The sequence below is a fragment of the Orcinus orca genome, chromosome 10 (genome assembly GCF_937001465.1).
Source record: "Orcinus orca chromosome 10, mOrcOrc1.1, whole genome shotgun sequence".
Taxonomy (NCBI): domain Eukaryota; kingdom Metazoa; phylum Chordata; class Mammalia; order Artiodactyla; family Delphinidae; genus Orcinus; species Orcinus orca.
In genome coordinates this window covers 74,354,289-74,377,946 of record NC_064568.1, presented here as the reverse complement: position 1 = coordinate 74,377,946, position 23,658 = coordinate 74,354,289, and the positions used below count along the sequence as shown (strand labels likewise).

Here is a 23,658-nt window from a genome sequence, read left to right as displayed (position 1 = left end):
ACCCCACCCCTCCATGTTTTTTATTGTGTGATATTCTTAGGCTTTGCGCAAAGATGAACTTCTACCACTTACTTTGCATTTTCACAAGGGTCTTTTGGTTTCCTGAAAGTAGTTTTCTTGAGTGTCGGATGCTCTGCTACCGGGACTGACTCTTGTAGTGTAATTTGGGAATGCTAATACAAAACCAATGGGGATGCTAATACAATTCGAGTTTATTCCCCCATCAAACAATGTATGTGGGCTGTGAGAAATGACCTCTAGGAAGAAATATTTGTGCCGTGTGTATTTTAAGAGATGTAACTTCATAAAGTGGAGTGAGCATCACTTGGAGTATAGATGTATGCCACAGGATTTGGAATCAGAAATATTTGGGTTCTATTAGTTTCTCTTTTACTATGAAATATTAAAGATAGACACAAAAGTAGAATACTGCAACGGTCTTGTGTATACCCATCACCTGAACTCAGCAGCTGTAAAGATTTTACCACATTTGCTTTATCCCTCCCCCCACCAAAGGTTTTTAAAGCAAATCCTAGAAATTGTCATTTTACCTGTATACTTCAGGGGTGTATCTCTAACAATTTACTCATTTATGTCAAATTTATTTTTTCTAACACTAATTGGCCATTGCATGGGAAATCTGGAACTATCAAAGTGAAAGGAATGTTTATCAGTTCTTTATTCATATAATATTGATCTAGATTTTGCCGCTTAAAAATATAGCTCAGGGGCTTCCCTGGTGGCGCAGTGGTTGAGAGTCCGCCTGCCGATGCAGGGGACACGGGTTCGTGCCCCGGTCCGGGAAGATCCCACATGCCGCGGAGCGGCTAGGCCCGTGAGCCATGGCCACTGAGCCTGCGCGTCCGGAGCCTGTGCTCCGCAATGGGAGAGGCCACAACAGTGAGACGCCCGCGTACCGCAAAAAAAAAAAAAAATATATATATATATATAGCTCAGGTTGGAGTTGAAGATGAAGTTTTCTGTTTTTAGTCCACACTCTCTCTTGGCTCCTAAGGGAAACACTAACTTTTCTTCTTTTCAGTTTTGTGAGGAGTTTAAAGAAAAGTGCCCTATATGTGTCCCTTGTGGCTTGCGGTTGGCTGAGAAAACACAAATTGCCATCGTCAGACATTTTGGCCTTCAGATCCTGGAACACGTTGTCAAGTAAGGAGCTTTTGGACCTTACCACTGAAGTGTGTGAGAGAGCAAATCTTTATTTAGTGTATAACTCATAGAGGTACTGTTTAGGTGAGTAGAAAAGAGCAATGCCCAGGGAGAAAGGAATGATTCCTGAGAGGTTATCACAACCTCACGGGAGCTCTCATTCAGAACTTAACCTTTCTCAAGTTTCTTCATCTGTGTAAAGTGCATAGTACATACTAAGCATTCTGCAAGTATTAGCTCATAGTCATTTAGCTAGCATTTATTGAGCTCCTAATATATGCCAGCAGACCTCAGATTTTTTTAGAATAATGCAGTGTATAGGTAAATGAATCTCTGATTAGGCAACACGCCTTTAATTTCTTTTCTTTTCTTCTTTTCTTTTTTAAGTTTGAGTGTGAATGGCAAATTCTAAGCAAGATTATATGAGAATAACTGAAAACCCTTCCTAACTTGAGTCTCCTACTCCCAGTGCCTATCAGAAGCATCAGCTTTTAAGATTTAGCCACAGTTTTTCTGGAATTGTGCTATTACTTTCCAGTAATTTGGGAATTACTGAACTGAAACCAGTTCAGAAAGGAAGTTAGTGTTTTCAAATTCTATTTTCTTCTGAAAATCAGCTACATTTTCGCAGTTGTCCCAGGTACATATTTGCTTTTGGTCTGTCAATAAAATCAAGGAGAAAAGCTCATCTGTGCACAGATCCTGTGTGGATTCTAATTAATGGACTGCTGCCTATATAAAACTCTTTTTTTCTGTTAGCATTTTGGTTAAATGTGGACTGTTTCTGTCCATTCTTTGAAGGATACCAAAATCTAAAGTATAGTTTCTTAGTGAAATCACCAGCATTATTTTAACACAGGAATCAAAGCTAATCTGTTCTGAAGAGAAGACTTCTAATTTAGTTCTGTTGACTTTATGCATTTTGGTGGCCAGGTTTCGGTGGAACAGCATGTCTCGATTGGAGAAGGTCTATCTGAAGAACAGTGTCATGGAGCTGATTGCAAATGTAAGGAATGGTTGGTTGGAAGTCCTGTGTTTCCGAGGTAGTTTAGACAAACTGTAACTTTTCCAATGTAGCATTTGTGTAAAAATTCACTGCTTCTACATAGGTCAAACAGCATGCTTTATATAATATTAAATGTTACCTTCAAGATAAAAAGAACCACCATCACTAGAAATCACAGTTCATCACGTTTCTCTTACTGGATTTAATTAATCCCTTATGTGTTGACTTCTGTTTTTAAAATTATGAAGACAGGGCAGAGAGATTAAACATTTTCAGCAAATGAGTAAGAGTCTTAGATTAATCAATTCTAAATTAGATTACACTTTGCTATTTGTTTCCTTTTATTCTAAAGTGAATTACTTTATGATATTAGCAATAAAAAATATGCTGAATGAGTTTGATTCAGGAGTTAGAATATGACTTTGAACATGTTTAGAATCCATAGCCTTTTATGTTCTGTTTCACAAAGGGCATGAAAATGGGAATTCACACCCCTTTACGTCCCCAAAGTCTAGTGTTGTTAATAGAAAAAAAAAATTCCCTTCAAAATTATTAACTTAGCTAGCTAAGGATTTGTATTTTATTAATTCTGGGGAAACTTGATAGAAGTCATAATTCATTAGTCTTGATATCAAACTTCAGAAGAGAGTCCCAGTAATGGTATTTCTGTATCTTCTAATACTAGAACTATTGGTAAAATATTCAGTTACTCCTTATTGTCCCACTTTATCAGCCTCTCCATGTGTTCCTTATTTCCATACTTTTCCACCCTGGCCCTCTTACAAAATGAAAACAATCAATATGAGAGTCTCTTCAGTTTGTAAAGGAGAAGAGCAGTGATGTCTTCCTTGCTCCATGAGACAGCCTTTTTATTAGCTGATGCAACCCTCTGTTAAGCTTTAAGTGGGAAGGATGATTAGTGAGAATTCAGGACAGGTGACTCAGATATGGAGAACAGGTTTGTTTATTCTGTTTAGTTTAAAAGTAGGCCTGCTCATGAGTTTCGTACACTTTTACAGCCCAATTTTTTCCCTTGAATTCAGGCTTGCAGACCTCTTAATATCTCTTATTCTTTTTCAGGGAACACTGAACATTTTGGAAGAGGAGAACCATATTAAAGATGTTCTGTCTCGAATTGTAGTAGAAATGATCAAGCGGGAGTGGCCACAGCACTGGCCTGACATGCTAATAGAATTGGACATTCTTTCCAAACAAGGGGTATGTAGTACAGCTGTATCAATTCAGGGGTTTTTTTGATTTTTTTTTTTTGTTTTCTTTTGCGGTACGCGGGCCTCTCACTGTTGTGGCCTCTGCCGTTGCGGAGCACAGGCTCCGGACGCGCAGGCTCAGCGGCCATGGCTCATGGGCCCAGCCGCTCCGCGGCATGTGGGATCTTCCCGGACCGGGGCACGAACCCGTGTCCCCTGCATCGGCAGGCGGACTCTCAACCACTGTGCCACCAGGGAAGCCCCGATTCAGGTTTTTGTTTTTGTTTGCTCTTCAGGGTGTTTTTGGTTGGTTTGTTTGTCTTGTCAGCAGAAAAGAGCCTTTGGTCATATTTATAATGAAAAACATATTTCAGTTTCATTTAACTACCTTCTCTCTATTGGTATAGGAAACACAGACAGAATTAGTGATGTTCATCCTTTTGCGACTGGCAGAGGACGTAGTGACCTTTCAGACGCTACCCCCTCAAAGACGAAGGGATATCCAGCAAACGTTAACCCAGAACATGGAAAGAATCTTCACTTTTCTACTTAACACACTTCAAGAAAATGTAAACAAGTACCAACAAGTGGTAAGGGATAAATACCACCTCCCTAAAGTTCTGTTTTCTAATATGAGTGGGTTTGTTTGTTTTTTAAAGTTAATCCTTTAGCAAGAAACTAGGGTGTTCAGTTTAGTAAACGGAACGGCTATTTTATAAGCAAAAAAGAAACAAAGATGACAGGAAAAACTGGAATTAATTTTCTAAGAAGCTCAATTCAGTGAGTTTCCATACCTACCAGAAAAAAATAATTCCTTTTATAGTAAGAAAATTCCTAAGAAAATAGTATAAAAATGAAGATTAATTTCTTTTTTTGTTGTTTAATTTATTTTTAAAATTTTGGCCATGCCGTGCAGCTTGTGCGATCTCAGTTCCCTGACCAAGGATTGAACCCGGGTCATGGCAGTGAAAGCACCGAATCCTAACCACTAGACCACCAAGGAACTCCCTGTAGGTTAATTCTTAATATTTGAAACCCAGATTCCTGATAGGTCAGGATAGTATCCCTGTTAAATTTCCATGTCCCATTTAGTCTTGGTCCCTTTTGCAGTGGAAACTGTGCCAAGTTTTATTAATCTTGATTACATGATTCCTGGTATTTCTTCCTGATGAGGTTTTTCTTCTGCAGAAAAAGGCAAACCAGATACTGTCTTTCCAATCATTGTCAGTTTTAGCAGAGAGCCTTTAGAAGAAGGCTGTGTGAAAGTTAATCTAGTACCATGGTTCTCAAAAGGAGGGGCGATTTTGCCCCCCAGGTTGTCACAACTAGGGGTTGCTACTGGCCTCTAATGGGTAGCCAGGCACGATGCTAAACATTCTCTAATGCCCAGAACAGTCTTCCAAAATAATTTTCTGACCCAAAATGTCAATAGTATTGAGGTTTCAGAACCCTAATCTGGAATCCTCATACATGCTTATGTCACACACAAAAAAATCATTAAAATTTGGGTTGCCAGGGGTTTTCTGCCCCTGACATCTTCCTTAAGTCTATTTTCAGGGAAGCACTAGATACTAACACAAATGATGACAAGGTACTATTGGTGTCAGGGTAGGGAGAAACTCACAATGAATACCTAATATATGCTATATACTTTTTCTTTTTTTTTTTTAACATCTTTATTGGAGTATAATTGCTTTACAATGGTTATATACTTTTTCTTGCTTTACATGTTATTTAATCCTCAAAACAACCCTAAGAGAAAGTATTGTCTCCATATTATGGATGAGGAAACTGAATTTCAGAGAATAATTATTGAAGATCCTCTAATAAATGATTATAGTGGAATTCACACCCCATTCTTTTTAGCAGAATGGACTCTTTCCCCCCACATATCTCCCTGGGATTTTACAAAAGAAAATATCAAAGTATTTGCATTTAAAAACCTATGTGTATTGAGGGTGAAAGAGGTTGGGTTTTTTTTTTGGCCGCGTTGGGTCTTCGTTGCTGCACGGGCTTTCTCTAGTTGCGGCGAGTGGGGGCTACTCTTTGTTGCGGTGCACGGGCTTCTTATTGCGGTGGCTTCTCTTGTTGCAAAGCATGGGCTCTAGGCGTGCGGACCTCAGTAGTTGTGGCTTGCGGGCTCTAGAGTGCAGGCTCAGTAGTTGTGGCGCCCGGGCTTAGTTGCTTCGCGGCATGTGGGATCTTCCCGGACCAGGGCTTGAACCCGTGTCCCCTGCACTGGCAGGCAGATTCTTAACCACTGTGCCACCAGGGAAGTCCAAAGAGGTATTCTTTCCATTTTCCCCTAGATTTAATCCCTAAGAGACATGAACAAATTATGAATGCTTCAGTGCCCTAGAAATCTAGCCAACATGCCAGAGCAGGGCCGATTGATGATGGTCTGACACAAGTTAGAAATACATCCGCTGGTGTTTTTCTTTAGCCTTGGTGTCCATTATCTCCATCTGTTAAACCAGGCTACCAGGACCAGAGCACACCAAGGGACATCTCTTGTACCTGAAACTTCTCAGTTTCCTCATAGTTCCTTCTCTGCTTCCATCCCTTCACCTTCCCACGTAGGGAGTAGGCTGAATGGTAAACAAGGATGGGATGAGTAGGCTTACTCTCCCTGTCCATCACCTGGCGCCTGTACTGGTCCCAGGGGGCAGGAGGATAGGATCCGAATGGGAATGCAGGATTTGTTGGAGGAGGTGGTGAAGGCTGGACTTGGCTGTTGTTGCCTGGATCCCTTTCCTTCTTGGGCAGCATCAGTAGATGCTGGTGAGAGGGTTCTACTCATCTCTGCCCCATTAACACCGCTCTTTGACCACTGATGGTGAGGGCTTAATACTTGTTCTTTGTTAGAAAAATTACTTTTTGAAAGTCGAGAAAAGGAATTGTAAAACAAATCCTTTATGATGCTAATGGTGGTAAGTTTTTAAGTACGTCAGGAGTTGTTATTCCTGCTTGTAAAATTATAAATTGTATAATTTACTGAACAGACATTATTTTGATCTACTTAGCATTTAATATTTTTGTGTTTGTGGTTTTCCTACAGTTATGTCCCTACATACACGGTCATAAATTGTACTCATTTTAATTTTGTTTCTTGCTTTTTTCCATTAACATTACATCATTTCAGTATACCTTTGCTAGTTATAATTTGTCTCTATTTTAATATAGAAAAAATACTAATACTTTGATTTAAACTATATTTCTTTCATCACTAGCAATGTTGAGCCTGCTTCATTGTTCATCCGTTAGTTGTATTTCTTTGTAAACTGTGTGCGTTGAAACTGTCTTTGTGGATCTTAATGTTCTAGTAGGTTTTGTCATATTGCTGAAACTAAAATAACCCGTCCTTCTTTGGGAGAATATCAGTTTTGTATTCTTAGTAAAGTTGTATTCTTTTCCAAGATTAAAAGTTGAGTATTGGAAAATCATTGTTCAAGGGCCTAGATTATGGGGGTGGAAAGTTATTACATAGCCTTTTGCTCTTTAAAAACATTTAGATCCTTATACTTCTTTTCTTTCAGAAGACAGATAATTCTCAGGAGTCAAAGGTAAGAGCTCTTGGTGGAGTTGGAAGGAGGCTTCTTTGAGGCTTTCAGGTACAGGGATGCATATATCTAGTGGAGGGTGACCTTGGCCTTGGTTTTTTTTCGTTTTGCTTCTTTTTTTGGCTGTGCCGTGCGGCTTGTAGGAGCTTTAGTTCCCCGACCAGGGATCAGACCCATGCTCTCAGCAGTGAAAGCAAGAAGTCCTATCACAGGACCGCCAGGGAATTCCCTCAGCCTTGGTTTATTTGATCACTGAGCTATGGTGGAAGGGAGCTAAAATGATAATATCTGAGATTTGTTGAAGGATGTAAAATGGCCACACATGCCAATATAGTTGTACTGATGGGCATCAAGAATGCCATCATTTGATAAGTGTGTGTATCAGAAGAAAACCTTTGAGTTGCCTATCAGTAACAGTTGCATGAGTACATTTTATTGTTTGTTTTTCTTTTTAGAATTAGAAAGTAGAAGGAGCTCGGGTATAATCACAGCTTTCTTGTCTGTTAATGAGGACTTAATGGCTAAAAGTTACTTCTTTTCATGCAGGCCCAAGCAAACTGTCGAGTAGGAATTGCAGCACTGAATACTCTAGCGGGCTACATTGACTGGGTGTCCATGAGTCACATTACTGCTGAAAACTGTAAACTCCTGGAGATGCTGTGCCTGCTTCTGAACGAACAGGAACTTCAGCTGGGAGCAGCTGAGTGTCTTCTCATTGCAGTCAGCAGGAAAGTAAGTTACCACTTCACACTGACTTTGACAGTCTCTGAGTGATGCATATGTGTGTTTAATTCTATGTTGTGGTGAAAGACATTTAAAGGTTTGGGTTTTTTTGTTTGTTTTTTTGTTTTACTTGACACCAACTTAATTACCTGCCTCCAACCTTTTGGACAACAGTTTGCCGATATCCTAGGAATCCATTGTCAGGATATATAGAGATTTGTACGGCTACTTGGTTCTTGAAAGAGCTGTGAATCTTGGTACTTCATGCTTAAGAAACTATATAAGCGTAATGTTAAAGTTTAAAACTCACATCGTGTTACGTCAAAGCATTGTAGAAGGTGACTCTGCTGGCTTTATAGCTGCCTTGGCTAACAAATGGGATTGTGACTCTTCTCCATAAGAACGTTATTTTCAGATGTAATTTATTTTGCTTTCATATCATCATTATTGCCCAACACATTTTAAAATATAAGTCTTATCCAGGTTTGGATTTAAAGAGTTTTTTTTCAGTGTTCAGTTAGCCCCAGGGCTATGTGAGAAATTAGGAAGTCAGTATATTTGATTTTATAGGTATAGAAGTTGTTAGTACTTGGAGGTTTTTAATAACATGGTTATTACCTGTGTTTCCCCAAAATCGGGTCTAGGGCAAGTTGGAAGACCGGAAGCCCTTGATGGTCTTATTTGGAGATGTTGCCATGCATTATATACTCTCCGCTGCGCAGTGAGTATCTTCTATGCGTTTTCTAATTTCTTTGTCATTTTTGTATCTCATTTGGATGTATCTGAAGTTCCTGTTTGACTGTTGGCAGTCAGTTGACTGTGTTTTTAATAGGAAAGTCAGGCACTCTTAAAGGGACTTTTTCACCTTTTTGAAGATCTTATGCTGGAAATAAGTTGTGGCTGTTGACTCAGCATCCACTCACATTCACAGTTTTCCACATTCTCCCCAGACAGCTCATCTCCTTGGTTCTCTTTGTCTGCTTTTGATGATCCCTGAGCCTCCTAGTAGCCTTGGTGACTAGGCCAGAGAATGCTCTGATCTGACCAGAGTATGTCCCAGGGCCTTCCTTGATTGCAGAACTCGAGACACTCCTCCCTCTCTCCTTGTCAAAGTAATCAATGCCTGAAGTGCTGAGGCTCTAGGAAGCAGCAGGAACAATGTGGTCAGTGTGGAATATGTGTATAAATCCTGTAAAAACATTCTATGTCCTGAAATAGTGGTTTCTGCTTATTTTCTTCTAATCGCTCTGAAAAATGTTAAAGCATTTCCTGATATGTTTTTCTTACCAGGGAGTCAGGTAGAACTGTGTATTACAGTAGTTGAAACTGTCACAGCACCCATTTTTCTTCAATACTCTTTCTTCACTTTTGGTGCCAGGGACAAATGAAAAGATGTGAGACACAGATGTATTACTTAAAATTTCTTACTGTCCATTCTAACATAGCTTTTATGATGGCTTTTTCCTATGGATACTACAGGTCTGTTTTTAAGGAGTCCTGTTAATTAAATTAATAACATATCTTTTGGGTGGCCACTGTAGTTACTGTTTTCAGGGCCCATTTCTTAGTTTCCTTGAGACTATGACATTCACACTGAGGTGGCCTATCTCCATTTGTGCTACTGGTACTGGTTAGTAAAGCTGTGATTCAAACTCAGACTTCAGAGCCTGCACCAGAAACCATGATGCCACGCTGTCCTTCAACATCACTTTCTTACCCTGAGGCCCATGCTTTTTATGTTATACTGCACGCCTCCAGAACACGCTAATATGGCTGCTGTCCACACCAGTCCTTATTAATTCTTTTCTTTTTTTTTTGTGGTACGTGGGTCTCTCACTGTTGTGGCCTCTCCCGCTGCGGAGCACAGGCTCCGGGTGCGCAGGCTCAGCGGCCATGGCTCACGGGGCCCAGCCACTCTGCGGCATGTGGGATCTTCCTGGACCGGGGCACAAACCCGCGTCCCCTGCATCAGCAGGCGGACTCTCAACCACTGCGCCACCCGGGAAGCCCCCTTATTAATTCTTGTTAGTGCAAATCGTCCTACATCATTGTAGGTCAGGTTTTTCCACCAAATAATCTTTTTTTTAATTTAAAGGGGTATTTGCATTCTAAAATAGCACATAAGTGATTACTGATCTGAACTAAATGACTTGGAGAAATGAGATACCAAGTTACGTTTTTAATACCATCTTTAAAAAAAGATTTTGTTTTTTTAGAGCAGATTAAGGTTCACAGCAAAATTCAGGGGAAGGTACAGAGATTTCCCATATATTCCCTGCCCCCACGCATGCATAGCCTACCCCATTATAGCCATCCCCTGTCAGAGTGGTACATTTGTTAGAGCTGTTGAACTTACATTGACACATCATAATCATCCAAAGGCCATAGTTTACCTTAGGGTTAACCTTGCTGTTATACATTTTATGGGTACGTTCTCTGAGTTTCAGCAAACGTGTAATAACATATATTCATCATAATAGTATCTTACAGGTTTTTCACTACCCTAAAAATGCTCTGTGCTCTGCCTGTTTATCCCTCCTCTCCCACCCAAACTCCTGGCAACCACTGATCTTTTTACTTTCTCCATAGTTTTGCCTTTTCCAGAATGTTGTATAGTTGTAATCATATAGTATGTAACCTTTTCAGATTGCTTCCTTTCACTTAGTATCATGCATTTATAGTTCGTACACGTCTTTTCATGGCTTGGTTAGCTCATTCCTTTTTACCACTGAATAATATTCTGTTGTCTGGATGTACCAAAGTTCATTTATCCATTCACTTACTGAAGGACGTCTTGGTTGCTTCCAAATTTTTGCAGTTATGAATAAAACTGCTATAAACATCCGTGTGTAGGTTTTTGTATGTTCAGCTCCTTTGGGTAATTACCGAGGAGTGTGATTACTAAATCATATGGTAAGAGTATGTTTAATTTTGTAAGAAACTGTCAAACTGTCTTCCAAAGGGGCTGTACCATTTTGCATTCCCAGCAACAATGAATGAGAGTTCCTGTTGCTCCACATCCTCACCAGCATTTGGTGTTGTCAGTGTTCTGGATTTTGGCTATTCTAATAGGTGTATAGTGCTATCTCGTTTTAATTTGCAATTCCCTGATGACATTTGATGTGGAGCTTGTTTTCATATGTTTATTTCCCATCTGTGTGTCTTCATTAGTGAGGTGTCTATTAAGGTCTTTGGCCCATTTTTTAATCAGATTTTTTTCTTACTGAGTTTTAAGAGTTCTTGTATATTTTGGATAACAGTCTTTTATCAGATGTGTCTTTTGCAAATATTTTCTCCTAGTCTGCCACTTGTCTTTTCATTCTCTTGATTATAGTCCTTTTGATTTTGTCAGTGGTGTAAGGAATTACTGCATGCTCCCCTAGAGATCTCTCTAAGTCCTTCCTCAGTATCAACCAATGTCTTTTTGTGCAGTTTTTATGCATATAAGTATATATATTGCTTTGTGGAGTCATGCTCAGAGTTTACAATATTATCCCAAAGTACTCAAGGACTGCATTACCCCAAATTAGTGTGTCTTTTGAAGGATGAGATGGCATTGAACCCTATTCCTCATCGATCTTTCAGTGTTTGGTTGGAGGTTTTTGGGTTGGTTTGTTTTTTGATTTTTTTTTTTTAACTTTAATAATCAACTGAAATTTGAATGTTGGAGCATAGACCACATACAGCTCCATTCCATGGGACTCTCTTTGGTGCTCTTGATGTGCTGCTAATCACACTGTTTTCTCCTCTTCAGGACTGCTGACGGAGGAGGCTTGGTAGAAAAACACTATGTCTTCCTGAAAAGACTCTGTCAGGTGTTGTGTGCACTGGGCAATCAGCTGTGTGCATTGCTGGTGAGCACTTTCTGGAGAGTTTCAGGGCCATTTGAGGAGAGGATTTAGAAAGTTATATTTGTGTAAGGGGTGACACATGCCGTTGATTTTAGCCTGAGGGGGCATTTCCCTACAGATCATTTCTTATAATTCTATAGATTAAATTATTTTAATTGAGTTTGAATGATATAGATTTTTTTTAACAAATCAATTATTAATGTCAATAGTAAACATTGACATCTGTTATTCCATCTGTTATAACATCTGACTAAAGTCAATGTTGCTACTCCTGTTCATTTTGGTACTTGTAAAACTTCAGTCTGCCGAGTGCATTACCCTTTAAAGTCCTATTAGGTCATGAAACATTATGGATTTGAATAAAGAACATTTTTCCCAAATCTAAAGGATGTATTATTAGATCATAAAAGAAAACTTTAGTCGATTGACCTGGAATTAACTGTCTTTAGGGTAATGTTTAATACTCAGACTTATGTGTTAAAAGGATATTGGTACAGACATTTGCGCTTGATGTTATGCCTTTTTGTGGTGGCTTGAATGGCTAGAGAGGATGGAACTTCAGACATAAGATGTGTACCGTCAAGTGGTTATTTACTAGGTTAGGTCACAGAGATGTGATTAGAGTAGATCTGAAGAAATACATGGATTTCTGAAATCAATATTCTTGTTTTACTATTTGACCACAGAATAGGTTTTAATGATGATGGTTAGGGAGGTAAAACAGCTTTCCTGTGTTTTAGCCCTTGAAAGGATGCCTGCCTTAGGCCACAAGGAAGTATAAAGTCCTTTCAAACCTGAAATTTTTGAGGGTATAAGTTGTCAGTATTTGTTACTCCACTCTCTACCCTGACCTCCCCATCAACATCGTTAATGTAGTGGTCTTTTTGTCCTACAGGGTGTGGATTCTGATGTAGAAACACCAGCAAACTTTGGAAAATACCTGGAATCTTTTCTGGCTTTCACAACTCATCCAAGTCAGGTAAACTTTATGGAGGTGACTTCTCAAAATTTTAGTTAGGTAAATTAAAATCAAGTGCTATGGCCTGAAGTAATTAGCAGCTGAAGTATAAAATGTGACTCTTAAGATCCTAGGGAATAATTGTAGTAGCATTTCATTAAGAAAATTGCTGAGTCTTCTTCCTGAGCTAAGCATTACAGTCTAGGTCAGCAGTTACCCCTCAGGTAGTGTCATTCTGATAAGGCTTAATCAGATATGAGGTATGTCCCAGGTGATTTACCACTAAAGACGTTTTAAATACAAAGTCTGATTAATTGTGTTATTATAAAATTAATTTTATCCAGTCCAAGATTTTCCTTGTAATATCATCCTGAGGTTCCTATATCACTTCTTGCATAAAACAGAAAGTGGTAGAATTCAGCTCATACTCCGGGAATTGCACGTGACCCAGTCTGTCTTATTAACATACGGTCCATAGTGAGCAGTCATTTCTGCTGTACTACAGTATGGGCAGTTTCAAAGTATTACAGATATTTATTTCCATGGAAAAATATAGTGGATAATTGCTGAGCTAAGTAATAGTCTTGGTATATAAAACCCAAATCCTTAAACTGAGTTCTTTTTTCCCTTTAGTTTTTGCGCTCTTCAACTCAGATGACTTGGGGAGCCCTCTTCCGGCATGAGATCCTATCCCGTGACCCTTTGCTATTAGCAATAATACCAAAATATCTTCGTGCTTCTATGACTAACTTGGTCAAGGTATGCAGTGGAAATGTAAAACGTGGAATGTCGGGGAATACACATCATAAGACTTAGATGGCATCATTGACAGCCCTGTCTTGGTCACTAAGATCCTTTCCTTGGGCATATTAGTCTTTTATTCCTCAAGAAGAAATATCTACTCTTTCATATTTTGGAGCACTTATATGCCAAGCATTGGGCTAAGTGCTAGGAAAAAGAGTGATAGGATGAGAGCAGTGACCATGACCATACAATATGATCATTGCTTTTCAGAGGTTAAAAATAGAAAGGATGGTGGAGTCAGGGAGATTCCAAGAGGAAGTAATGTCTGACTTTCTGAAGGCCAAGTGAGGGTCAGGAAGGTGAATGAGAAGGGGAGAATGGAAGCAGATTGCTCATTACCTCAATAGAGAGTTGCTTATGAACACTGAGATCTGTTCAAGGCTCTTGCAGCTGACAGACGCTTCATCTTGATTTGTAAAATCAGAGAATAGGACCCATTCAAGGGTTGCCTTATTTCCTCAAGGAATTCACCTAGCACGTTGCACACCATCCTCTAGTTCTCTGCCGTCATGGTCTTCAGTACTTTTTGAATGAAACATAAAAAGTTACATGCTTATTTCCAGGGTTCAGCATTTAAGAAGACAAATTGTTTCAATTCTTTTACTTATTGCAAGCTGTATCAGCACTTTGTTTTGGGACATCTTTATAATCAAAGACCTTAAACTAATTCCAGAATTTAATTTTTCCTGAGGAACCTGGAAGAGAGTATCAAATAAAAAACGTTCTCTTTCTACCACTCCCAGGATTATTCCTGCTGGAAGCAAATTGTAGACTTAGGGGTAGACCAGAAGCAGTTATTTATCATCATATATCTCATGAAAACCCTCACCCCCTTCCCCAATTATGTTTCTCTTTCCAGATGGGCTTTCCTTCTAAAACAGACAGCCCTAGCTGTGAATACTCTCGATTTGATTTTGATAGCGACGAGGACTTCAATGCTTTCTTCAACTGTGAGTGAATTGACCTGGAATTTCTTCCAGTCTCAGAATGGCATCTAGTGTTATGAGTCATGGTGCATGGCCCTTCAGGTTCTGTATTAAAGAGTCCCAAGTCTGGACAGCAGCCTGTTTAATCTCCATTTGCACATTGCAGAGAGTGCTGGGATTGTACTTATTCCACGCATTGTTTTATCTCTTACACACACACCCCCACAAACATATACACACATACACCACCTTTGGACATTGAAGTTTAGAGATAGTAACATAAGGTAAGGCACTCTCATTTTTTTTTATATTCATATATTAGAATTAAATACCATCTTACATTATGGGTCTTTTTTCTAAAAAAGAGAGGAAAACCCCACTATTCCTAATTCTGTTCTGGGTTTTCTGTAACTTGGTTCCCCCCCCCTTTTTTAATAACAACTTTATTGATGTAATTTCTTTGTCATACAGTTCATTCAATACAGTGGGGTTTTTTTGTATTTTCAGAGTTGTACAACCACAACCACAGTCAATGTTAGGATATCTTCATGACCCCAAGAAACCCTGTAACCATTAGCAGTCATCTCCCAATCCCCTTATCCCGCTCAGCCCTGGAAAAGCACTAATCTACTTTCTATTTCTATCTTTCACCTATTCCGAACATTTCATATAAATGGAATCATACAGTGTGTTGTCTTTGGTAACTGCCTTCTTTTTCTTAGCGTAGTGTTTTAAAAATTCGTCCACGTTGTAGTGTGTATCAGTACTTCATTTCTTTTTATTGCCAATAATACTTCATTGTATGGATATACCACATTTTATTCATCTATTGATAAGTTGATAAATACTTGAGTTGTTTCCACATCTTGACTATTAAGAATAATGCTATTATAACATTTGGGTACAAGATTTTTTGTTATTTTTTTTTAATAAATTTATTTACTTATTATTTATTTTGGCTGTGTTGGGTCTTTGTTTCTGTGCACGGGCTTTCTCTAGTTGCAGCAAGCGGGGGCTACTCTTCATTGTGGTATGCGGGCTTCTCATTGCGGTGGCTTCTTTTGTTGTGGAGCGCAGGCTTCAGTAGTTGTGGCTCACGGGCTGTAGAGTGCAGGCTCAGTAGGTGTGGTGCACGGGCTTAGCCGCTCCGCAGCACGTGGGATCTTCCCGGAGCAGGGCTCGAACCCATGTCCCCTGCATCGGCAGGCGGACTCTCAACCACTGCGCCACCAGGGAAGCCCAGTACAAGTTTTTGAGTGGACATATGTTTTTGTTTTTCTTGCGCATATGCCTAGGGAGAGAATTACTAGATCATATGGTAATTCCATGTTTAATGTTTTGAGGAGCTGCCAGACCATTTTCTTCAGCAGCCATACCATTTTACATCTGTACCAGCCTGATCTCCTTTTAATTCCAACAGAAAGGGGAGACCACTTTTGGTTTGCCGCTTATAGCATCTAGCTGGTATGGTGGCTTCTTAGAATTTAGTTTTGAAAATTGCTAGATTTGTTAACAAAGCTTTACTGAACATTTGTTAGATTCAGAGCATAAGTCTGCAAAACAAAATCTCTTGAATGTTTTCCTCCTGGGATGGATAAATGAATAAACATTAACTAAGTATCTGTTATATGCGGTTATTGATTCATGTCTTTCTCTTGGCAGCCTCTCGGGCTCAACAAGGAGAAGTAATGAGGTTAGCATGTCGCTTGGATCCCAAGACTAGCTTCCAGATGGCTGGGGAGTGGCTAAAGTATCAACTCTCAACTTCTGTTGATACTGGATCCATGAACTGTAAGACTTCTTTTGTTCTTTTTCCAACTGAACATTAGTGAAGTATTTCTATGTATCAAAACTGTACATAGAAATAAACCTCTGAGCCACATTTCAAAACAGTATGCTAATAGTGTTCAAAAACCGCTTTGCTCACTGCCCAGTTCCATCCTAGAGAGTGAGCCTTTTCATTTGCACGTACAGGCAGAGAAAGCAGATATAATACCAGATTTTAACTCTGTTTAAATTAGGGTAAAACCATGACCCTATCGGTTTTGCCTTCATTTTTCTTTTCTAACAGAGTCAGCAATTGTTTATTGTTGATTTTATTACTTCACCTCAGGCAGCATCTAACAAACATGTCTAGACCTAACTTTTTAAAGCTTTTCAACCAAGTTCTTGCATGGCATTTCTCTTAAACTCGGAAAAAATGACTTGTTAGTCGGGCACAACAAGCAGTGCAGGGGTTTCCCGTATCGCTCAGCCCCCTCAGAGCCTTTGGGAAATGCCACTTTATTTAAAATCAAAATAACCCCCCTCTACCCAAAAGCATAAGCTAGGTAACTTCTCAGTGCTTTGTATCTTCTGTCTGTCATCTTATTAACGCAGGCAGTGGGTGAGAGGATTGTAAGGAAAGGGTGTAAGTCACTGCTTTGGAAAAAGTCCACACTATGGTCAGTTACCAAGTACACTAGTTACTTGACATTCATGGGATTTAACATTCAGTTTTATGTGTTCACAGTTGACTGTAAAGGTCCCTGGTATCTAGTAACTTGAAGGTTTGCAGAGGCCCAAATATGTTGTACCAAGATGAAGCTAGTAAATGTGGGCACTGTATGGAAGCAAGAAAAGTAATTTGTAATTCGTTTCGCGGGGGCCTTGCTGTCTAAGTGATGCGCTTTGATGATACTTGTGGGGCTTTTTCTTTTCTTTGTTTTCATATTTTGGTCGTGCCATGTGGCTTGCGGGATCTCAGTTCCCTGACCAGGGATCGAACCTGGGTCATGGCAGTGACAGCACCAAATCCTAACCACTAGGCCACCAGGGAACTTGATGATACTTGTGAACTTGGAGGGTGGCACAGTTCTCTGCACAGGGCCCTTGCAGTTGTCATGAGGCTACTGGATGTGAACAGCATTTTGGATCTTACAGCAATTCCTTGTTGGAAAGATTCTTTATGGTCTTAGATATCATAATTATTTAGATTCCCATGGACAGATTATGAAAGGGGGGGGGAAATTAATTAATATTTCTCAATTGGCCAGGCACTGGTTTTGATGCTTACATGTATATTCTCATTCAGTACTTAAACTGGCTTTACAGACAAGGCTCACAAAGGTGAATTTAGACAGTTTGTTTTTAGAGGTAGAGGCAGGATAGGGATCCCTTTCTGCTTCCTTTTCTTTTCCCAGGCTGAGGAGGGTTAGATTACCTTGTTCCTTCAACTGTGAAATTACCTAGTGGTTTCTACAGCCCCGTGGTCTCTGTGTCTTCTGTGATCCTACAGTGTTTATAAGTGCATGCGTGCGTGCGTGTGTGTGTGTGTGTTTTAAAACCCTGTTCCCCTGCAGCTGGAACTGGAGAAGGCAGCCTCTGCTCCATCTTCTCACCTTCATTTGTGCAGTGGGAAGCCATGACCTTTTTTTTGGAAAGTGTGATCAACCAGATGTTTCGAACATTAAATAAAGAAGTAAGTAATTGTTTATTGTGCTGATTGCATAATAATTTTGATCTTTTTAAAATTATTATTCATTTATTTATTTGGTTGCGCCAGGTCTTAGTGGCAGCAGGCGGGCTCCATAGTTGCGGCTCGCCGGTTTCTTAGTTGTGGCATGCGAACTCTTGGTAGCAGCATGCATCTGGGATCTAGTTCCCTGAACAGGGGTCGAACCTGGGCCCCCTGCATTGGGAGCGCAGAGTCTTAACCACTGTGCCACCAGGGAAGTCCCCAGTTTTGATCTTCTTAAAATTGGCAGTGGGATAGGAAAATATGTGAGTGTGCATCTTACAGAAGAGGAAACTGAGATTCAGAGAGGGTAAATAACATGCTCAAGGTCAAATAGCTAATAATTAGAGCTGGGACCCAAATTAGGTCTCTCTGACTTTAAGCCCCGCAGTGTTTAGTATTCGTTTTAGGGGATAATAAGATGAGCCTGATAGTACAGTGAACCACAGGTAGGGTAACTATTATAGGGAGGACAGTGATGGAAGCCTTGAATTGGAAAATCTAAGAGATACCTGCCAATTGATGGCAAATTGACCAGAATATTCATGATGGCTGATCTGTGTCCCTCTTTCCTGAATAATCTGATTAAACCAGATAACAGCATATACTATATTAACTGTGTTAATTAGATTAAAAATAATTGGATCACTTATTTTGGGGTAATTCGTCTTAATTCATTCTAGGTTAGTTGTAGAAAGAATCTAAGTCCCTTGAAGATAAGTGAAATACAGTGCTTTTTCTCATAAATGGCTTATTAACAAATTAGATCTTAGGATCATTAACTCCATCTGTTTTTATATTCACTTCAGTTTGAAATGATGGCATTCTGAGTTTGTTCAATTTCTAGTCGTAGGTAATGCTACATCCCTAATAATGGCAGCATCATTTGTGAAAAATTTTAATAACATGGGGTAATGCTTAGAATTTTAAGGGTTAAGAAGCACTATATAAAACCATATGTGACAACCATATTTATATAGAGTGTGAAGGAAATTTAGCAAAAGTGGTTTTCAGTTATGTCAACCTCCTTTTCATGTCTGTATCACAGGAAATTCCTATTAATGATGGAGTAGAGCTATTGCAGATGGTCCTGAACTTTGACACCAAGGATCCCCTCATCCTGTCCTGTGTCCTCACTAATGTCTCAGCACTCTTTCCATTTGTCACCTACAGACCAGAGTTCCTGCCCCAGGTTTTCTCTAAGGTAAACTCCCTCTCCTTTGTAAACTTTATTTTGGCATTTCTAAGCTAATTATTTTTTGTAACTGTTCTTGTAAGTATATGAGACAAGCTAATAAACAGTTCTTTATTCATTTATCAGATATTTACTCAGTACTTAATGTGGAGCAGGCACCATGCTAGTAGGAATGCCTTGTCCTTTACTACCTCTCTGTTTGGGGAGAAAGGCACATAGACAGATGCGGTACCTACGTGGCATTGCAGTTAGTAGACATGTACACTGAGATGGAAAAGAGTACCTGAAGGAGGAGGTATCAATGTGTGCTGTCAGGTTGGGAGGTGATTTGTAAGAGGAAAGGTTTTGGAGTCCAGTTGAGGTGACTAGTGAGACGTGAAGCACCACCTGAGTGAGAATATTGGACCAGGAGGAGGGAAGGAGTAAGGCAGAGAAGGGGTGAGTTCTGTTTTGCAGGACTAGGTTTGAAGTATACATATAATATCTCAGGGGAGACATCTCGTGCTAAACTGGCTATTGGAGGTTAAAGGTCTAGATTCAGAAAATTACGAGAGAAAATTAAGGCATCGCCATCATAGAAATGCCAATAGTAGAGGTGAAGCCCTAGCAAAAAGGAGTTTTATGTAGCGTTGGACATGTAGCTCAAGCAGAGAAGCCCGACAGTCACCATAATTGAGGAAGAAGCCCTCAAAGAACAAGAAACGGGATGGCCAGAGAGATGGAGAAAATGTTGTGTTACAAAGTCCAGGAGAACTTCAAAAATGTGGACTCATTTGTTGCCACAGAAATTCTTTAAGAATTGGAGAGTGTCCATTGGGTTCCTCTAGACCTTTGTCAGCGTGTTATTCCATCATAGTGGCTAGGGCAGCAGCCACATTGCATTGGGTTAAGGAGTAAGTGGGAAGTTATGAAATGGAATCAGGGAGAGTAGACCACTCAACTTTTAACAAAAAGTGGGGAGATGTGACCATGGCTGAGTTCTTGGGTGATAGCCTAGATTGTTCTGGGATTCTGTGGCCTTTATCTTCGTAAAGTGTTTGCTGGTAAAATCGTGAATCTCAAGCCTCTTGCAGAGTTATCTGAGAAAATGAACATCTGAAACTTTGTAATGCCAGTTGAAAACCCTTTTGTTACCGTATTGTTTGCACTTTAGGGATTTTGTTAGAAACTTCATAAAATACTTTATGCATTCGGTACTGATGAGTGACCTTTTTTCTTCCCCTTAGCTATTTTCATCTGTCACTTTTGAAACTGTTGAGGAAAGTAAGGTAAGATCATTAATTCAGCCTACCAATTCTAACTTCTTAAGAACAAAAATGTGAATACCCAACACTTAGTGTAGATTTTTCTAATACGCAAACGGGGTTAATAAAGGCAGGAGATAGTCACATGATGGGCTGTTTTGCACTAGAGATACTCTAGGACAAACAGTAAACATGTGGATTCTTGCTAACTATAAATATCACTTGATTATACTCCCCTAGCTGTGAAAATTGTGAATTTGCCTCTGAAGGAGATATTTACATGATCCTCTGCAGCATCTGTTAGTTATATTAAAAATAGCTTTAAGTTTATCGAATATCTCTTCCCAGGCACCCAGGACCCGGGCGGTGAGGAATGTGAGGAGACATGCTTGTTCCTCCATCATCAAGATGTGTCGTGACTACCCCCAGCTCGTGCTGGTAAGCCCTGGACTCTGTTCAAGTAGCCACTGAGACATGCCGAGTTTGGGTACATTTCTCTATAAATCCACACCTAATTATACCTCACATAAGGTTGGTCTTCCCCAACTCCAGAGTTACTCAGTGAAGTTTAGAAATGCAAATATATTGCCTCAGAATGAATTGTTCTCTTCCACATGGATGACCACATTTTCCCTGTCAGTGTACACCTCTTTACCGTGCTGTGTGTGATGTTCTTAACCACCACTGCCAAGTGATGTGCCTAGTCTTGAGAGAAGCCAGGTGCAAACCCCAACCTTTTTTGGAGGGTTTCTGTAAGAAGTTTAGCACTACTCCAGATAACAAATTAACCAAAGATTTCTTCTCTGAATACACAGCAGTTATTTGTGTGTGTCTGTCTGTCTCTCTCCCCCTCTCCCTCCTTCTCTCTCTCTCTCTCTAAAATATATATACATAAGTATATATGTATAGAAAACAAACTGATCTTTGTCCATGAAGATACTGTAAAAGTTGATATAGAAATAAAAGACAGATGTTTTTCACAGTTGGAGAGTCGGAAAGCGCAGTTACCCAAATACTCAAACCTAAATTGCCTTGCCTGTTCAGCCACAAGAAGAGTGTTGTAATTAAATTATTAAGTGACAGTCCTATTGGCCTGACTGTCCTGGAAGTGTCTTCATCCTCTTTTTTACCTTCCTTGAGTGACCCACCACGCCTTGAAACTCAGACCTTCACCACCTCTGGGTTTTTTCTTTGTGAAATGCAGCCCAATTTTGACATGCTGTATAACCACGTGAAGCAGCTCCTCTCCAATGAGCTGCTCCTGACACAGATGGAGAAGTGTGCCCTCATGGAAGCCCTGGTTCTCATTAGTAACCAGTTCAAGAACTACGAGCGTCAGAAGGTGTTTCTGGAGGAGCTGATGGCACCCGTGGCCAGCATCTGGCTTTCTGAAGACATGCACAGGTAGGGGAGATCCTCTGCCCTTGACCTTGACTGCACTTGAGTACCCATTCTCTTCTAAGACTATGTCCGGGATCGGGGTGTCAGGGTCTCGAGGTGTAGTGGCACTATCAGTGATAGCTGAAGGCCTCTAAAGCAGGGGTCCCCACCCCCCCGGGCCACAGACCGGTACTGGTCCGCTGCCTGTTAGCAACTGGGCTGCACAGCAGGAGGTGAGCGGCAGAGGAGAGCTTCGTCACCGCTCCCCATCGCTCGCATTACCGCCTGAACCATCCCCCATACGCCCCCGACCCCGGGTCTGTGGAAAAATTGTCTTCCACGAAACCAGTCCCTGTGGTGCCAAAGAGGTGGCACCGCTGCTCTAAAAGCAGTCTTGTAAGTGAAGTGCCGAAAACATCACCTTGCTCTGCAGAGGCGTAGGAACAGAGACGAAATGACTAAGATGGATAGTGTGGGTTGGAACGCCACAGAGTGAGGTCTGCTGTGGTGTCTAGTTGCAGCTTCAGCACATGTAAAGAAGTGAGAACAGCCAGTAGGGCCGTACAGAGTAGGAGCTGCACAGACACCCCTCTGTGCCCACATAGCCTTCTCAAGCTCGTACCCTTTTTGATTCTTAAAGTGTCACTAATAACATTTAGAAGTGGGAAGAGAAGTTAATAAATCTTCATATGACAGCTGACAATTTGATTAGATTCCTCTCACTGTAACAACTGCTCTTTGGGGGTCAAATAATCACAGCTTATTAGCTCTCGAGGAAGAAACTATCCTTGCTTAAAATCATGCTGTAACTTGTCTTTCCCCCACCAACCTTTAGAGTGCTGTCAGATGTTGATGCTTTTATTGCCTATGTGGGTGCAGATCGGACAAGCTGTGACCCAGGCCTGGAGGATCCCTGTGGCTTAAACCGTGCACGAGTGAGTAAGCCTCTCCTGGGATAGGGAAGGTGCGTAGGCCACAGGTAGGAGTAGGGTGTTGTCATTTGTCCAGGTTCTTGTAGACTTACGTTTTTTTGTATACGAGCAAGAAATCTGGGAGTCTCCACTTCCATTAGTGTCTCCTTTCTTTTCTTCTTTAGTCTTAAATTCTTGAGTTAGTTCTCACAGCAGAGCAGGTGGTCTTTTCTATGAAATCATTATTTTGGCTTTAAGGATCTGTAAATAGCTTGGAGGACTGAAGGTGTAATGAGGAAGTAGGTCAGAACTTGGTCAGCAGGGTGGGTTCTCCCTGCCTTTGCTCTCTGGGAAGTAAAGTCCTAAATGGTGGCCTAACTTGCAAACCTGAGATTTTCCAGTTCTTTGCTTGCTATTCAAATAAGCATTGTTCCTGGCTCCATAACGGCAAAAGTCTTATTAATTAACCTGGCAAGTAGTCAATTGGTAGAAAGTACTATGAGTGAGGATTAGGGCAAAATCTTTGAAGGCCCAAACAACTCAAAAACAAGATGAAATGTTGGCAGGGTGAATACTGTTTTGAAGTATGTCCAAGCCACCTTCTAATTGGGGTCCTGTAAGCCTCTGGAAGGATATCCTCATGAAAGGGAAGCTTTTAGAGCCTACCACTGGTCCTGAAGATGGCATTGAAAGGATCCCTTTTGGACTTGACCTTAAAGGAAGGGACAGGGATGGGGGTGGGGGGGGGCATCTTTTCCTTTTGTCCAACTTCTATGTCATCTTTGCCATAATCTTGCAAATATCTAATAGCACTTTTGTCTTTTCTTCCCCTTTTATATTTACCTTTCATTTTTATGTTTTTCTGTAGATGAGCTTTTGTGTGTATAGCATTCTGGGTGTTGTGAAACGAACTTGCTGGCCCACTGACCTAGAAGAGGCCAAAGCTGGGGGATTTGTGGTGGGTTATACACCGCCTGGAAATCCAATCTTCCGTAACCCCTGTACAGAACAGATTCTGAAACTTCTTGACAATTTGCTTGCCCTTATAAGGTGAGTCAGAATAATGGTTTTTCTCTGTTGTATTTTTGCCTTAAAAATCTCAAAAGCTTAATCTGTTTATACTTCTTCAGATCATATGGTGGTAAATAAGAGATTAGGTCTTGTTTCGTTCTAGAGGGACTCTCCTTTTTAAAAGTAACATGGACTCTCACTTTTTTTGTTGTTGTTGTTGT

The 23,658-nt window shown here is 40.3% G+C and overlaps 1 protein-coding gene and 1 non-coding gene across 6 annotated transcripts in view; one reads left to right on the top strand and one right to left on the bottom strand.

The window, feature by feature from the left end:
* Nucleotides 1-23,658, top strand: part of XPO5 (exportin 5) — a 48,200-nt gene that overhangs the window by 882 nt on the left and 23,660 nt on the right. For 4 of the 5 annotated variants that reach the window (XR_004482199.2, XM_033423931.2, XM_033423929.2 and 1 more), the window contains exons 2-20: nucleotides 1,043-1,164; nucleotides 2,098-2,170; nucleotides 3,251-3,388; nucleotides 3,786-3,968; nucleotides 6,915-6,941; nucleotides 7,485-7,670; nucleotides 8,306-8,382; nucleotides 11,416-11,515; nucleotides 12,408-12,491; nucleotides 13,104-13,229; nucleotides 14,134-14,224; nucleotides 15,863-15,991; nucleotides 17,542-17,660; nucleotides 18,745-18,900; nucleotides 20,118-20,159; nucleotides 20,484-20,573; nucleotides 21,340-21,539; nucleotides 22,351-22,450; nucleotides 23,295-23,476. Coding sequence is in view for 4 of the 5 variants with exons in the window: in XM_033423931.2 (XP_033279822.1) it covers nucleotides 1,043-1,164; nucleotides 2,098-2,170; nucleotides 3,251-3,388; nucleotides 3,786-3,968; nucleotides 6,915-6,941; nucleotides 7,485-7,670; nucleotides 8,306-8,382; nucleotides 11,416-11,515; nucleotides 12,408-12,491; nucleotides 13,104-13,229; nucleotides 14,134-14,224; nucleotides 15,863-15,991; nucleotides 17,542-17,660; nucleotides 18,745-18,900; nucleotides 20,118-20,159; nucleotides 20,484-20,573; nucleotides 21,340-21,539; nucleotides 22,351-22,450; nucleotides 23,295-23,476 (2,225 nt within the window). In the remaining variant the exon portion in view is untranslated. The remainder of the gene's footprint in view (nucleotides 1-1,042; nucleotides 1,165-2,097; nucleotides 2,171-3,250; nucleotides 3,389-3,785; nucleotides 3,969-6,914; nucleotides 6,942-7,484; nucleotides 7,671-8,305; nucleotides 8,383-11,415; nucleotides 11,516-12,407; nucleotides 12,492-13,103; nucleotides 13,230-14,133; nucleotides 14,225-15,862; nucleotides 15,992-17,541; nucleotides 17,661-18,744; nucleotides 18,901-20,117; nucleotides 20,160-20,483; nucleotides 20,574-21,339; nucleotides 21,540-22,350; nucleotides 22,451-23,294; nucleotides 23,477-23,658) is intronic. The other variant, XM_033423930.2, reaches the window with a different exon arrangement.
* On the bottom strand, nucleotides 16,947-17,018 carry TRNAD-GUC (transfer RNA aspartic acid (anticodon GUC)). Its single transcript has one exon. It is a non-coding gene; the product is annotated as a tRNA-Asp (tRNA).